This window comes from Myripristis murdjan, chromosome 3, assembly GCF_902150065.1.
Source record: "Myripristis murdjan chromosome 3, fMyrMur1.1, whole genome shotgun sequence".
In the NCBI taxonomy this organism is placed as follows: Eukaryota; Metazoa; Chordata; class Actinopteri; order Holocentriformes; family Holocentridae; genus Myripristis; species Myripristis murdjan.
Window position 1 is genome coordinate 26,554,296 of NC_043982.1, and position 15,857 is coordinate 26,570,152.

Here is a 15,857-nt window from a genome sequence, read left to right on the forward strand (position 1 = left end):
CTGTGGCAGGTCCCTCCAGTCTTCCACAGTATAGCTGCTGTACCACACTCTGCAGCAGTAGCTCAGGCGGCTCTCCATGGTGACACAGTAAAAGCTAACCAGCGGCTGCTGTGGGAGGTGGGACTGTTCTAACTTCCTAAGGAAGAATAGTCTCTGCTGGGCCTTCTTCACCTGGTGAGAGAAGTTCACAGACCACGTGAGGTCTGCCATGATGCAGACTCCCAGGAATTTGAAGTTCTCCACCCTCTCTACCGCCTCCCCTCATATGCAGAGTGCTCAATTCACCTTCATCCTCTGAAGTCTAGTGTCATCTCCTTAGATTTTGTGGCGTTTAGGTTGTGTTTGAGGTTTAGCACAGTGAACTGTCTAAGCCCAGATCTCTCAGTTTTTGGACCAGTTTGTGGGGGGTTATGTGTTGAATGCTGAGCTAAAATAAACAGCATCCTTACATATGTGTTCTGCTGCTCCAAATGTGCAAGGGCTGTGTGTAGAGCTGTTATGACTGCATCATCTGTTGATATATTGGTTCAATATGCAAAGTGATCAAGATAACAGGGATGGCATCCTTAATGTGGGAGAGAATCAGTTTCACAAAACACTTGGTGGTGATGGGGGTTAGAGCAACAGGGTGATAGTCATTCAGACAATTCACTGCTGCCTTTGTGAGAATCAGGACAGTTGTGGCTTGCTTAAGGCAGGTGGGGACTACAGCCTACTGGAGCAAGAGGTTAAAGATGTTAGTGAATACTTCTGCTAGTTGGTCTACACAGACCTTCAGTACTCGTCAGCAGACTCCATCTGGTCTAGCAGCTTTGCTGATGTTAATTCTGCGCAATTCTGACCTGGCGTTGATGTAGCTTTACGGCTGGTCCTTTCCTTGTGGTGAGGAACAGGTGTTGATCTCTTCATTCTGGTTCAATGTGTCTGGCAGAGTGATGTCACTGCTGGAACTTGACACTGTGTAACTGTCCTAGTAGGAAGTTTATACCCGCACTTGGCATTTCTGATGCCCCTCTTCAGCCTCCCCCGTGCTTCTTTGTAAGCCTTAGTGTCTCCAGATTTGAATGCTGTGTTCTCTGCACTGTTCAGCCATTGTGTCTGATTGGAAAAAAATATATTTGTTACAGTAACATTTGCAGCACAAAAGGATGACTGGTGTATCTGATATCAAAGCAGTGCTGAGGTGGCATCCTCAGTCCATGTCTGAGTTGTTTTTTACAGATGGTTTCTCTCTGCAGATTAGGGTACAATTGTACCCTATTGTATCCTACAATTGTACTTTAGTACAATCCCCAAAGAAAACACAACAAATATTGATAGACTGTTATGTCTGCCAGGCCTTGGAATGAATACAGATGGCTGAACCTGATACAGCTTGTCAAATGAGGATTGAAATGCACCCAAGCTGAACTAAACTGAAGTGCATGGTAAAGGAGTTTTATTTAGCTGTAATTTATCCTTTAATAGAAAAATTCAACATAGAGATGCAGGGCACAGGGGATATTAGCACAACTGAATGCAGTCCAGCATGATGGTTTAAAATCACACACTATGAGCTGAATACATGAATGTGGCCCAAACAAAATCCCTCTCCATGGAAGCAAATCCTCATTGGGGCACTGTAATGATAGCCTGATGGTTCTCCTGTAGCCTTAATGTGTATGTCTGCATTCATTCATCCGTTGGTCCCTGCTTGACTTGAGTGACCAAATAAACCTCCCTTTCAGAAAAGGTAACTCAGAAAATGTCCAGTTTAGAAGATGTGGTGAAGGCAGCAACTTGTCTAAAGAATGTGGAAAGTGTCACTCATACATACACTGTCCCGCCCAAATAAAATGACCAAATAAAAGTGTGTGGTTGGCCAGTTTGGGCCAGAGAGGGAACAAAGCGCTCCTTGGTGTTTCTGCTTAGTGTTTAGCAGATCCAGAGGCTCAATAAGGACTGAATGGCTGACTTAGCTGCCAAGTGGTCGATGGTATTACCTTTAGTCCCAACCACAGTGACTGAAGACTGCAGAGTGAGTTAATTCCTAGTTTAAATATACTAAACTCTGCCAGGCTGTGTGTGACAAACTCAAGGGTGGAGGTAACTGCTTACATCTACTCACATTACTGTAACTGAGTAGCTGAGAATTGAGTATATTTAAAGACAGTACATTGACTTAAATCAGTTTTTGTTGCAGTATTGTACTTGACTACATTGTAAAAGAGGAGCAATGTAAATTGAAAAACTTTTTTATTTTCAGTGAACAGTCAGTCAGCAGAGAAGAGGAGGAGGAATCTGCCTTTATGTTGTTTGTCACTTTTATTTTGTCATTTCTAATATTTGCAGTTCAAAGAATGTAGTTTGAACTTTGTGCTCTCACAAAAATGACATGGCAAAGAGCACAATACTCATTTCTTCTAAAGAGAACCTCACTTTTTCCTCTCACTACATTTTAAATTACACACTTTTTCCTGTTAATAAAGGTGATTTTTATACTGGGACTTTTGCTTAAGTGACATATCAGCAAAGTAACAGTACTTCTATGTGAGCACATGCGCACAGACATTGATAAGCATGTAGCAGCAAGATGCTGCTAGCCTTGTGTTTGGAGGAAATATGATATGACTTGATTCCATAAAATTATTAGTACCGGATTGGTCAGCCAGGGTCCTTTCTGTGTGGAGTCTGCATGTTCTCGCCATGTCTGCATGTCTTTCTGCTGGGAGCTCTGGTTTCCTGCCACAGTCCAAAGACATGTAAGTCAGGTGAATTGGAGATGCTAAATTGCCCCTAGGTGTGAATGTGACTGTCTGGCTGTCTGCCCTATGATGGACCGGTGACCTGTCCATGTCCATGTCACGCCGCTCAGCAGCTAGCACTGAGATGCTCTTGAGCACGGTGCTTAGCTTACCATCTGATCCAGCAGAACTGCTCAGTGTCTTGCAGTATACTCTAGAAAATTGTGTTTGCACTGGGCAGCTTCCAGTGTAATGTGGATATGTAAATAACGATGTGCATTTGAAGCAAGGAGTTGTTGGATTTGTGCTCAGTTCGACATTCCCATGTAAACATACATCCCTTTTCCACTGAACTAAAATGCCATCACCATCCAGGATTTAAAGTCTGTGTAAACAAAACTAACATATCAGTCCTGCATTCTGAACCCTGCAACAGTCACAGGTAATTATTGTGTTTGGCTCTGACTGGTAGAGGTGTGAATGGGTCTCCTGCCAATTTGTGGCCCATATAGATACAGAACATGGTCCACATTTTAGGTAGGCAACCCTAACTCATACTTAATGTCCAAACAGTAGTATTGGAAAGAAATGTGGAATGCCCGTGTGCTTGATGTAAAAATGGTATTAGTGACTACAGCTCTCTCTCTTTCTCTCTCTCTCTCTCTCTCTCTCTCTCTCTCTCTCTCTCTCTCTCTCTCTCTCTCTCTTTGTGTGTGTGTTCAGATCCTGCTGCAGGGGAAGAACCCGGGTGTGGTGTGGGAGTACACTCTGCCTCGCACCGAGAGGAAACCTGACTATAGTTGGGGTGTGGTGCGCTCCGACTGCTCTGCCCCCTGTGCTGGAGGTGAGACTGCCTGTGTGTGTGTGTGTGTGTGTGTGTGTGTGTGTGAGAGAGAGAGAGAGAGAGAGAGAGAGAGAGAGACCTGTGTAATAATAGCCACAAAATACATACATTGCTGTCACATTTTAACCCTTTGGCGCATAGCGGTCACTACAGTGGACAGCTGTTATAAAGTCATTTCTCCTAAATGCAATGGTTTCTATGGTGGAATTGCATATCAGCTGTTAGAATGCTCTCTGCGGTCTGAGGTTTATGCAGAAACTGTCAATTCTTGTTGCTGAAAACATATTCATACTAGTATCATGACATGGTAATACCAGTCCTGCATCCTTAAAGAAGTATGGAGACTCACAAAAGTGTTCATGCCCTAAGAAGAGTAAAAACACATAAGAATAAAATCTTGACTCAGGCTCTCATAATTCATGCATCAAAGGGTTAAGTGAAATGGACAAAGAATGATCAATCTCAAAAATATTATAATTTTTCATCATGTTTTTTCAACATTGATCGCCTCACTTTGTTATGTTGTGTTTCTATAGAACATATAACATATAGGACATGTAGGACATATAAGTGCCCCTGAGACTCAGAGAGAGAGAGAGAGAGAGAGAGATGTGTGTGAGGGGAAAAAAGAGGGAGGCATGTTATTTGTGCATCTGTGTATGTGCATAATTAAGGCAGAAAATAAGAGCAGAATTTAATGTGTTGATAACACTTTACAATAAGAGTACAACAATTAACGTAATGGTTAATTAACTGTTAGTTAATGATTATTATGGCATTTACTAATGTTAATAATATCTACAATAACCCTTAAATAACATATAAATCAATAAGTTAGCATGAACAGCATTAGTACATGATTCTTAGACACATTAGTTAACCGTTAGTTAACTGTTACTTAATGTTTATTAACTGTTACTTAATGTTTATTAACTGTTACTTAATGTTTATTAACTGTTACTTAATGTTTATTATGGCATTAACTAACGTTAATTGTTGTACTCTTATTGTAAAGTGTTACCAATGTGTTTGTGTGTGCATGTGCAGGAGAAAGGAAAAGTATTTGGTGTATATGTGTGTGTGTGTGTGTGTGTGTGTGTGTGTGTGTGTGTGTGTGTGTGTGTGTGTGTGTGTGTGTGCACGTGCAGGCCTTTGTCTGTTATAAATTGGAAGATTGAAAGAGAAATATGGCTTGAGGGCTTGTGTGTGTGTAGGTGTTCCCATGTACTGTATGTGCAACTAAAATAGAGGAAGAACCTTGTGTGTGTGTGTGTGTGTGTGTGTGTGTATTTTTGCTAGTGTGGCCAGGAAGTGTGTTAAGGCTAATGAAAAGCACCTTTGTCAACTGAGAAGTTCAGACTCTGTTGGTCCCAGAAGACTCGCAGCACTCCTCTGTTCACTTGTCAGTGCATGACAGTCCGAGTGTGTCTTTGTGTGTGTGTGTGTGTGTGTTTCTGTGTGTGTGTGAGAGTGGTCCTTGTACCTCCACTCTTTATGTCCCAGGAGGTGACAGCAGCCAGCAGGCAGACAGTCTCACTGAGTTAACACACAGATCTCCACCTTTTCCCTGACTTTCTTTCTGTTTTATTCATGTCTTGTTCCACTGCTATCTACCCTCACCTCTCACAGGACTGACACTGTGTATATGTGTGTATATGTGTGTGTGGGGGGAGTTAAGTCAGGAGAAAGGGAGTAGAGCGTACAAGCCCTTACAGCTGATAGGGATGACTTATCCTCTCTCTCTCTCGAGCAGAAAAGGATGAAGTACTACTCTACCACATTTTCACATGAATAAATCTCCCTTTTGCTGTGCTCTATCTCCATTTGATATGACACAATGGTAATTCAGGTCTACACTGCAAAAAGTCCATCTTACCAAGTCACTCACTCTCATATTCTGTTTAAATTCTGGTTAAAACTGCAATGTGAAACATTCATATAAATGAATATCTATTATATTCAATATATGCATATATGCAGTAGCTAGTGAACTAGCAAGTTAACTTGGGGGAGACTAAATTGACATACTGGATGCATCCACCCAGAATGGCTTACGGGTATGCTGGGCAAACAATTTATTTATTCATTACATTTTTCATATGCTATTTCATCAATAATTTAATTTTTGAGGTGAAGATTTCAAATATTTGCACTTTTATAAAAATTGATAGCAAATCAAAAATTTGTGTTTTTTGTTTTCAGAGTTGAAAACTTCCACAAACCAGCCAGTCGCACTCACAGACCGCACTCTCCAGAGACTGGTTTTGTAAACAAGAGGCTTTTATTTACCTGTTGACAGATGGTACAGGGTTGCTCTTGCTCTTTGGGGAGGGGCATTCAGTTGTAATGGACTTATGGCCATATTTCCAAAAAATGCTGCGTATCTGGAAGCAGCCTTGCAAAGGAGGCAGACCCTCAGTTTCTGGTGGCTCTTGAGAAAAATCCTGGGAAGTGGTGTGTTTAATGTTTTGACAGAAAATCCAAGGAGAAAGATGTCACAGTCTCATCCACGCACTGTTTGATTGACAGAGGCTCTCTGGGAAGCGCAGTGCAAAAACATGACAGTGATTAGCGCTTAACAACAAAGATGGAGATGAAAGGGAAAACATGGAACTGGGGGATTACCATGTAAAGACTAATAGAACGCACCGTGGGCATAAACACTGCAGATGTCGACAAAATGGATGACATATATAATCTCTCTCTCTCTCTTTCTCCCTCTGTCTACTCTCTCTGTCTGTCTCTCTCTCAGGCCGCATCTCCACAAAGGCGATCTGTCTGCAGGACCAGAAGCTGCAGGTGAACTCCTCCATGTGTAACCCTCAGACCAGACCAGCGCTGGGCTCACACCTCTGCAACACACAGCCCTGCCCTGCATAGTAAGCACCACTATGTATGCGTGTGTGTGTGTGTGTGTGTGTGTGTGTATGTGTGTGTATTTGTGTGTTGTAAATGAGGTATGTGGCAGATGCTTTTTGGTTGCCAAAATATTCAGCAACTGAAAGGCGGTGTTTTCATTACACACATACATGAAAATACTTATCTCTTCTCTCATTACATCATTCTTCAACGTTTGGTTGGAAACATCACCACAATATTTATGTTTCCATCCAACTATTCCGTGAATTTTACTTTTGACATGTTGCAAGAAAATGAAATGCAAAATAGATGCATTTTCATCCATGGGTTGAAGCAAATAAATTCACTTTTTTTTAATGAAATTCAGAAAACTCATCCAACTAGAGAGTCATGGAGTAGTTTAAGGGCAAGTCAGATAATGTTGGTCACATTTCATACATTCATGTAAGGCTAAAAGACAATAAATGTACTTTGCTATATTGTAATGTTCACAAAACCATGAAACCACCTTGCACATGGAAACCACACAGAAATGGACTTTTCTGGGAGATTGTGGTGGATAGATATTTTATAGGCATTGTTTCAGAATTTAACATTGATAAAAGCGCAAGCTGAAATGCAAGCTGATGTATTTTATTGTGTTGTTCCCGATTAAGGCTGCACTTGTGAAAGAGTTTCTTTCATCATCATTAACATTAACAAGACACGTATGAACTACTGTACAGTGAGATAAAACCAGTTGTCAGGGTGTTCATATCTCTTCTATTCTTTCAACTGATGCGTTCACTTTGTGAATTTTTTTGCATTATTTTGTCAGGGAGACCAACTTTTCAACTTCATGAAAGCAGAAAAGTCTTTGCGATATTGAGGACATTTGGAGAAAAATTTGCAGTTTCCATTCAGCTTTTCAATACATCAGAATTCATCAGAAATGCTTGGATGGAAGTTCGCCTTCTGTCTGTCTGTCAGGAGGGACTGTGAACAGGCAAAATCACTGCAGCCTGGAGCACAGTTCTGCAAAAGGTAGTCTAATATAATCTGAATACTTGGGGGGAAAAACGTGCATGGATTGCTTTACGTATGTCTTGATCTCTCAAATCATTTCATGTTAAGTAGGCTTGTCTTACAAATGTGCTAACTCTAATGCACATGTGTTAGTCTGAATAATTCACAGTGTTCCCAGCGCTGGCTTCAGACTCCACTGAGGTCAGACAGTTTTTATCTGCTTGTCTATGTCAGACATAAAGCTGAGCCCAAAGCACGGGAATTTGAGTGAAAATTGCTTGTGGCACTAAAGCGATTAGTTGATCAATTGATCTACAAAGAAATAACTGGCTTTGACAATAAATTAAGACATATGCTAAACAATCTGCTTTTTGTGTCAAGCTAAGGATTCAATGTGAAGATAGTATTTTAGGAACTTCCCAAGAAAAATTCATGCATTCTGTCATGCATTTCAGACACACTGTTTGCAGACTGTTTGCAGCCTAGTCATACTACTATGTATCACCTGGGCATTATAAGGGAATCTGTTCGCTCCCTGCATTAGGATGAAGCTTGCAGAGGAAGGCAGGCTGAAGTGCAGTGGAGCAGCAAGTTGAAACAGCTCTGGGTAAATGTCTCTCTCTCCTGGCCCAGGCAACTGAAGCCAGGTTGATTTACAGCACTGTTCAAAAGGACAAGCAGGGAACACACACACACACACACACACACACACACACACACACACACACACACATTAATGTGGTATGCAAGCTTGCAGTTCAAAAGTGCACATATTTGCTCACACTTGCATAGCTTGCAAGATTGTGTGTCTTGCTAAAATAATAAAAGGTGAAAATGGAAACAGTGTCCCTCATTGATGATGTCATCATCACATCCAGCCGTGCCACAAGTCCAGAGTGAATGTTCTGTGTCGGGAGTATCGGTTTCACCTGCAACATCCAGCCTCTGTTTCTCCCTCAGTTTCCCACCACCCGAGAGGGCATTTCCTGCTCCTAATCTTGGGCAAACCATTTCTCTTATCTGGGCCAAAGGTATTACACAGTGCTGATGCCGTCCTGACCTCCCCTTTTGTATGGGAGGGGAAGTGGAACAGCCCAGGTGAAGAACACCAGCGCAGTTTTGAGCTGCTTTTGACATCCATGGATTCTTAAACACAGTAGTTGACAGTAGTTTCCCAGCTGGTCATGTCTACGTGTCGATTTACAGCCTTTTGCAAAGAAACAGATTTGAGCCAAGGGAGCAGAGATGAAGGCTTTAATAAATGCATTTAAGACTTCCAGAATGTACAGGCATGTATTCAAAAGGCCAGCACAGGAAAGAAAAGTGGACTACAAGGTGGGATGTGTGTGTGTGTGTGTGTGTGTGTGTGTGTGCGTGCGTGCGTGCGTGCGTGCGTGTGTGTCTGACAGGAGGGGGGAATGTAAAAGTGCCTGCTTATCTCTGCAGCGTGTATCTCGGGTGCTGACAGGCCTGTCCATGTTTTACTGTGCAGAGGCCACGGGATTCCCATGGGGCCGCGCCAGTCTAGCCATGCAGAGCCAAAAATCCCAGAAATCCCCCCTTTTTTTCTTTTTTTTTTGTTGCTTTAGTCCTTCAGTTCCCATCTTGAAGAGGTGATAAGCCTTAGAATAAATACTATGGTACAGATGAAGTTGCACATAATGGTTGAACACACATGAATGATGCAAAGGGAGTCAAAAATGACTTGGGGATTTGGGAAGTGATTTAAATGACAGCGGCTGTAAGCCTATCAGGGAAAACTGGGATGTTTGACTGTGTAGCAGCAGCATTAACAAGAAACCACCTTAACATGCAATTTAGTCTCATATTTAGACTTGAAATCTTGTTTTTTCCTTAAACAAGTGAAAAATCTGCCAGTGGGATGACTTAATCCCTCTTGTTTCCTAGGCAGTGTTACTTGGTTCAGCAATTTTTCTGAGATCAAGAATAAATATGTTGAAACAAGGCAAAAAGCAGACCTGCCCACTAGTATCAAGGAAATGATGCAATCCTGGAAATAAGTTGATTAGCACTGGAAACAAACGACATTATCTCCTTGATTTTAACACTGAATATGAGACAAAATGACATGTTAACATGCAGACTTTTTCCTGGGTAAACATAACAGGAAAGCATACAGCAGGTAATTAGGCCAGGGTGGTAGCTTTGTGGGAGGCCAATTTAATATGCCAGCCCACAGCTACAGCAGGGAGCCAAGCCAGTTGTATGTTGAAGGTTTTTTGTATGTTGTGTTGCTCTCTAGATGCCACAGCGCCCATCTCCACCTCTGTCTCCTCCCCCTCTCCCTGCAACCCCCACCCCCCCTCCTGTTTGAAGTTGTTTAGCGCTTCCTCTTGGCAGAAGCCATCTGCACAGTCACTTAGAGCAGAATGGGGGTTTCCCTAGGCACGTCCTGTTACAACATATGCAGACAAATCAGAAGTGAGACACATGGTAACCTGCCAGGGAAATCCTGCTGAAACACACAGACCCCCCACAAGACAGGGGTTTTGTTTACCAACAGAGGTGAAGTGAGTGAAGCTGTAGCAAAAGTTTCAATTCTTAAATCGCCATCATTATAAACACCTAAAAATGAATGCAAAAGACAGGGTGATAGTGTAAGAGTGAAATGCTAGGAAGAGAAAGGGTAGCGTGAGTATTGAGTGCAGGTAGGGTGAGTACTGAGGGAAAATCTCAAATTCAAGATGCACTATGCACCACCGCTGCTCATTACACTTATTCTGCATTTTGGCAGTTGAGTCTGAACTGTTCTCACTTCTCACAAGTGACCCTCCATTTTGCACAGTGGATCTTTAATCCTCACAAAAGCAATAAGATGAAAAAAACATGGTTGCAAAAATCTGCATGATAGAGCAGTAGTAACATTTTTAGACTCTTAAATCTTTGGTGGAGATGGAATTTTGCTATGTAATTATGCAGAGAACGTGCCCCCAAAAGCGTGCCTCCAACCCAAGATGTCATTAGCCTCAATATTTGTTCAGTGGTGGTAAGCCGCCTGTGGCCAAACAGTGAGGAAGGATAAAACATGCTTTATGAGTGTCTGCAGTTTTCCTGTCATACATACTGACGACATAACAGAAGACACAACATAAACAGCTGCATTAAACTTAAACAGTATTAACTCACGACTCAACAGACAACAAAAAAGAGGTTAGACACAATGGGAAAAAAATAACATGATAATTTGCACCAACTGTAATGGCTACATATGAAATGTCTTAAGTAAATGAAATGAATCAGCTAAGTATGGTATATGAACTCATGAGCTACTGGACTCTCACAGTGTTAAAAAGAGGCTGCTCAGACTTGTTATCCCAATTTTGTGAGCCAAAATTTGATGAGCATTTAGTGTGATGACACATCTTTTCTTTCTCCTGAGGTAACAGAACCATGATATTTCTGAGCTGATTGTGATGATTTTTCGCAAGTCCTGTTCTTGAGATACATCATGTGCCACCTATTTACAATAACAGAGGCCTAAGTATTACAGTACAGTTCTGTTTTTTTTTTTTTTTTTTTCTTGTATGTTGTGCATCACCGGTGGAAAGTGACGTTTGCAGTGCCAAGTTTAGTCTATGTTCTGTGTGGCTTTATAATATATGCAGCCTTTGCATATATTATAAAGCCACATCAACATATTATTAAATATATTATATAGTATCATCATATATCACTGCATACTGTAGTCCTTTTCATGATTGTAACATGAAACAGCATTCTGACTTCTAGCAAATTGGGTTTAATGATCAAATAGAAATTGACTGGTTCAAATCTACGTATTTAAACGTTTGTACTTTTGCTAACTTTTACTCTGAAGGCAGCATATTTCTTACTAATCTTGCTCCACAAAATTCCATTTCTCGTATCTGTTGTGACAAACCTCAATTTTCTTTTGGCTTAATTTTTTGAGTTGTGTCTTAATGTCGTGTTGTTGGGCCACCCAACAACTTATGCCTTAAAATATGCAAGTTACAGTATTGAGAGACTTAAGATATACAAATTACAACCAGTGGTGGTTTGCAGTGAAGCAGAGTGGCCCTTCAGCCTCTTTCCCCCAATGATATATTGTTATTTATATGCCAGGGAAAAAAGAAAAAAGCAAACAAACCCCAAGCCAAAAATCCAAACCGGTGCTTTCAGACTCAATGGGTCACATCTCTCCCATTTCCAAATTGCAGTTTAGCCTTGTTGCCTCATTTGTCTGCTGGGTTTGAAAAGGAATGAAAGCATTTTTCTGCAGGTTGGAGGCGTAGAGGAATGGTCGGGGCAGTCCCATGCCGTCTCCGAACTGGACTGAGCCATCTGCCCGTCTTTCCATCTCCCTCCACTAAGCCTGTGGTTGTCAGACCACTCATTTGCTGTAATCTCCGTCTCTGGCCCCGGTGCCAAGACAGAGGCTATTTTAGAAGTAGAAGTAGGCTTTCATCAGTGGCGAGGCATGATTTCAGAGATACCAGAGGAGAGGCAAAAAGAAAAATGGGAACAAAAAGAGCGGGAGATGAGAGAAGGTGAGAGGAGGACAGATGCCAGGTGAGAGGAGATGTGGAAATAAAAGAGATCGAGAGAGAGATCGAGAGAGAAAGAGATGGAGATGAGAGGAAGGAGTAGATAGGAAAAAAGAAGATGAGAAAAGAAACAGACGGCAGTATAGAAGGATTTTAGGCTACATCTGTCCATACTCCTTCTGTATGTTGCATATTGTGGTTGGCCCATAGTTGATTCTGTGGTGAAGACCAGGGAATGGTGTTTGTATATGCAATATGGTTTCCATTATTTATATCACACACACATATAGCACTGCTGGAGATGGATGGAACTGAGATGCCACAGGAACATGGTAGTGTGTGCATATAAGAGTTAAAAACAACAACAACAACAACAACAACAACAACAAAAACATGCTGCCTTGCATGTGTACAGTAAATATATACTTCTCCATTAATATATAACTATAGGAAAATCAGTATCTACAAATACAATTAATGCCAAATATAATCAAAATATTGTTTGTGTACAGTAGGCAGTGTCAGTATATGGGCTGTGATGTGATGTCTCACAATTTCAACTGCCTATGCTATTAATAATACAAAAGTATAATCAAGTGGTCTTAGTACTTGGTACTGAAAGCAAATATGTAATAGTAATAACCCTGATCAGGGCTTGTTTGTGCATTCATGTGTGTGTGTGTGTGTGTGTGTGTGTGTGTGTGTGTGTTTGGGCCAAAAATAACTGATGCAGATTAGAGTTTGGACCTGTGGTTGGCTGTCCTGATTAGGATCTCAGTGCTGTGGTTGGTGTCCTGATGACAGAGGCTGACTGTGCAGCTGCTCATTATGATGTGTGTGTGTGTTTGTTTGTGTGTGTGTGTGTGTGTGTGTGTGTGTGTGTGTGTGTGTGTGGGTGTGTATGTGTGTGGGTGTGGGTGTGCGTGCATGACCCTTTTTCTGCAGGTCAAGTGTACGAAAATGCATGTGGGTGTGAGTTCATGTGTCAAAACCTTTATGTAGACACTTTAATGATATCAGACCTCACAGAGCGTGTTTACATCCACATTAATATGCTGGTTATGATCGAGATTTGATCGAATATTCTGTTTATGTTCTAGGGTATGTAAATGCCACATCACATTTATGTTTACTGAGAGAAGCTCACATCTTAGTTAGAAAAAAACCTGAATATAACAGCAGGGATATTACTTTCCATCTACATGCTCCCTCTGGGTGATATTATTCGTTGCTATAACATAAGCTTTCATTGTTATGCTGATGACCCTCAGATCTTCATCCCCATCAAGCATAATGACCACTCTGCATTGGCTAACCTTGAGGCGTGTTTGTGTGTGAAATCAAAGTGCAGATGTCTTCAAATTTCCTGATGCTGAATGCTGTCAAGACTGAAATGCTGGCCATTGGTCCCCCTACAAAAAAGCATCTTTTTAGTGATCTTACCACACACTTTGACAACTGCCTCATCTCCCACACACTCCTCTCTGTGGTCCTTCACCAGATTTCTTCTATTTTTCCCTGTCCAGCTGTTTTTTTGGGAAGTTTTTCTTGCCCACAGTCAGGGGATGTCTCCCTGTTTGATGTAAACTTGTGGGCATGTAAAGGCCATTGAGACTGGGCTCTAAATAAACCTGAACTTGAACTTTCTATATGAACCAGGATACTGAGCGATGTAAACACTGTATTCCATCTACTGTCCGGTTTTGCAAACTGCTGTGTGCAGTTTCCACAGTAATAGTTTGCCTGTCTTATTTACTATCCATTCATCGACTTAGTGTCAGCTTACCATTACAGCTGAATAACACAGAATGGCAGATAATAAAGTTTGTTACCGTTGGGGCGACAAAGAAACTGAGTTTCCTTAATGAAAGAAATTTACGATTCATGGGGGGCCAAAGCACTAAAATGAGGTGTTGTTTACTGAAGTGGCTGACAAACCACACAGACAGGTGTAGCTATTTGATCTTTCTACTAAGATTATGTACTACTAATGTTATAGGCTGTCCAACTTAGCCAGACTAACACTCAGTAATGCCTCTAGGCTATACTAAAACTATGTTGCCCAGTGTAGCTATATTATTTAAGCAAGGTGAGAAGAAGCTTGTCGTTGAAATCAAACACCAGACAAGAAAATCTTAGGTATTCGAATAAAGAAGTTATCAAAGTTCCATATGAACATCTTATCCTGAATATGATCACAGTGGTGATACAGAATAATAGCCAGATTTTTATAATCTTTATTTTACCTGGTAAAATCCCATTGAGATGAAATACCTTTTAGAAGAGTGACCTGGCCAAGGAAGCAGCAGCAGCACACACCACACAGCACAATACCAGATAGATGAAAGAATTTTACATAAATAACACAAATCAAATGAGCACAAAGAGGACACGGTGACTGAAGGGTCGCACAATATTAAAAACGCTTATAACTTTGAATAGAATCATCTTCCATGCCCTTTAAAACATAAACATTACAGACATTGAATCTCAGAGAGATTTAAAGATTTTTTTTGCCCATTTCAAGCCTGGTTTTAGGTACAATTAAAAGGAATGAGTCATGAGACCTCAAATTCAACTAGCTGCCATTATATTTCTCAATATAACTACATAAATAAGATGGATTTCCTAAAATAGCCTTATAAATGAAGGAGTACCAGTGGCCAAGCCTTTACATAGACAAGGATGGCCAACCAGCCAACGTGGATGTAAACGTGCTCACAGATACAGGCTTCTCACCAGCAACATGACTCATTAAGACACAAATCCTCCGTCTCACCGTCTCCCTCTCCTCCCTCTCCTCCCTCTCTCCAGCTGGGCGACAGGAGACTGGGGTCCCTGCAGCAGGTCGTGTGGCGGGGGCCAGCAGAGCAGGACACTGCGCTGCCTGAGGAAGGTGACGTACCAGCGGGAGGAGGTGGTGGCTCACTCGCTCTGCCCTGTCATCTCGCCGGCACAGCTGCAGCCCTGCCACACCCAAGCCTGCCCGCCCGAGTGGAGCACTGGCTCCTGGTCACAGGTGGGACAAACTTTTACAAGTAGACCAACTCAAGTACATCGATGCAGTGTTCATGTCACATTTCAGTCGATAAAAACTACTGACTCTGATGAAACATCCACATTAGACTCCAACTGGTGATTACAAGAAGGATATGTGAAATTTATCATTTATTTATGATTTTTGTCTTTTGTGGTTAATTTTAAATTCATATATAGCAATAATTGTTAATGTCAGATAATTTCCAACGAGTAAAACACATACCATAAGCTTTCAGGTTAAAACAACAAAAGATTCCATTCTTCAGAGTACATCAGATCAGAATAGTTTTAAATAACTGATAGTTGAGAGGCTGAACATCCTAAACCCTCACACACTTCACTTCACTTCACAAGATTACCTGTAATAGTGACTGAAAGGTGTGTGGTATTTCTTCATCCTAAGTTTGAAGCAACTGGATGCATGTGTTGGATACACACACACACACACACAAACACACACACACACACACACATACACACAAATGTTCGTTCCCTTACAAAGTATTGTCATGCCGCCTTTGAACAAAAACAAACACTCTGCTGCCCTCTGTTGGGCAAATAGAAACCACTGCTCCTCAGTAACAAGTTTATTTACACAGTTTAATAAACAATAAAAGTGTGTGTGTGTGTGTGTCTTGTCTTGTCTAAGATATCTTAAGCCTTTTTCTTTGTCTACATCTTTTAACTGTCATGCAGTGGAAATGAATTTGTTGTTTTGCTTTGCTCTGCAGTTAAAATAGAAATATTTCCAACATTTCAACAATCAACAAGAGCATGAATGGGAAATTCAATTTCAAGTTCTAGTTAGGATTGGCTTTCATTGCATATACTATTAAAGTCTAAACATGAAGCAAAACTTGG

General features: G+C 41.3%; 1 protein-coding gene across 1 annotated transcript in view; it reads left to right on the forward strand.

The window, feature by feature from the left end:
• The window catches only part of adamts18 (ADAM metallopeptidase with thrombospondin type 1 motif, 18), an 83,619-nt gene that overhangs the window by 56,385 nt on the left and 11,377 nt on the right, over positions 1–15,857 (forward strand). The window contains exons 17-19 of the mRNA XM_030044718.1: positions 3,447–3,567; positions 6,320–6,446; positions 14,772–14,976. Of these exons, the coding sequence (XP_029900578.1) occupies positions 3,447–3,567; positions 6,320–6,446; positions 14,772–14,976 (453 nt within the window). The remainder of the gene's footprint in view (positions 1–3,446; positions 3,568–6,319; positions 6,447–14,771; positions 14,977–15,857) is intronic.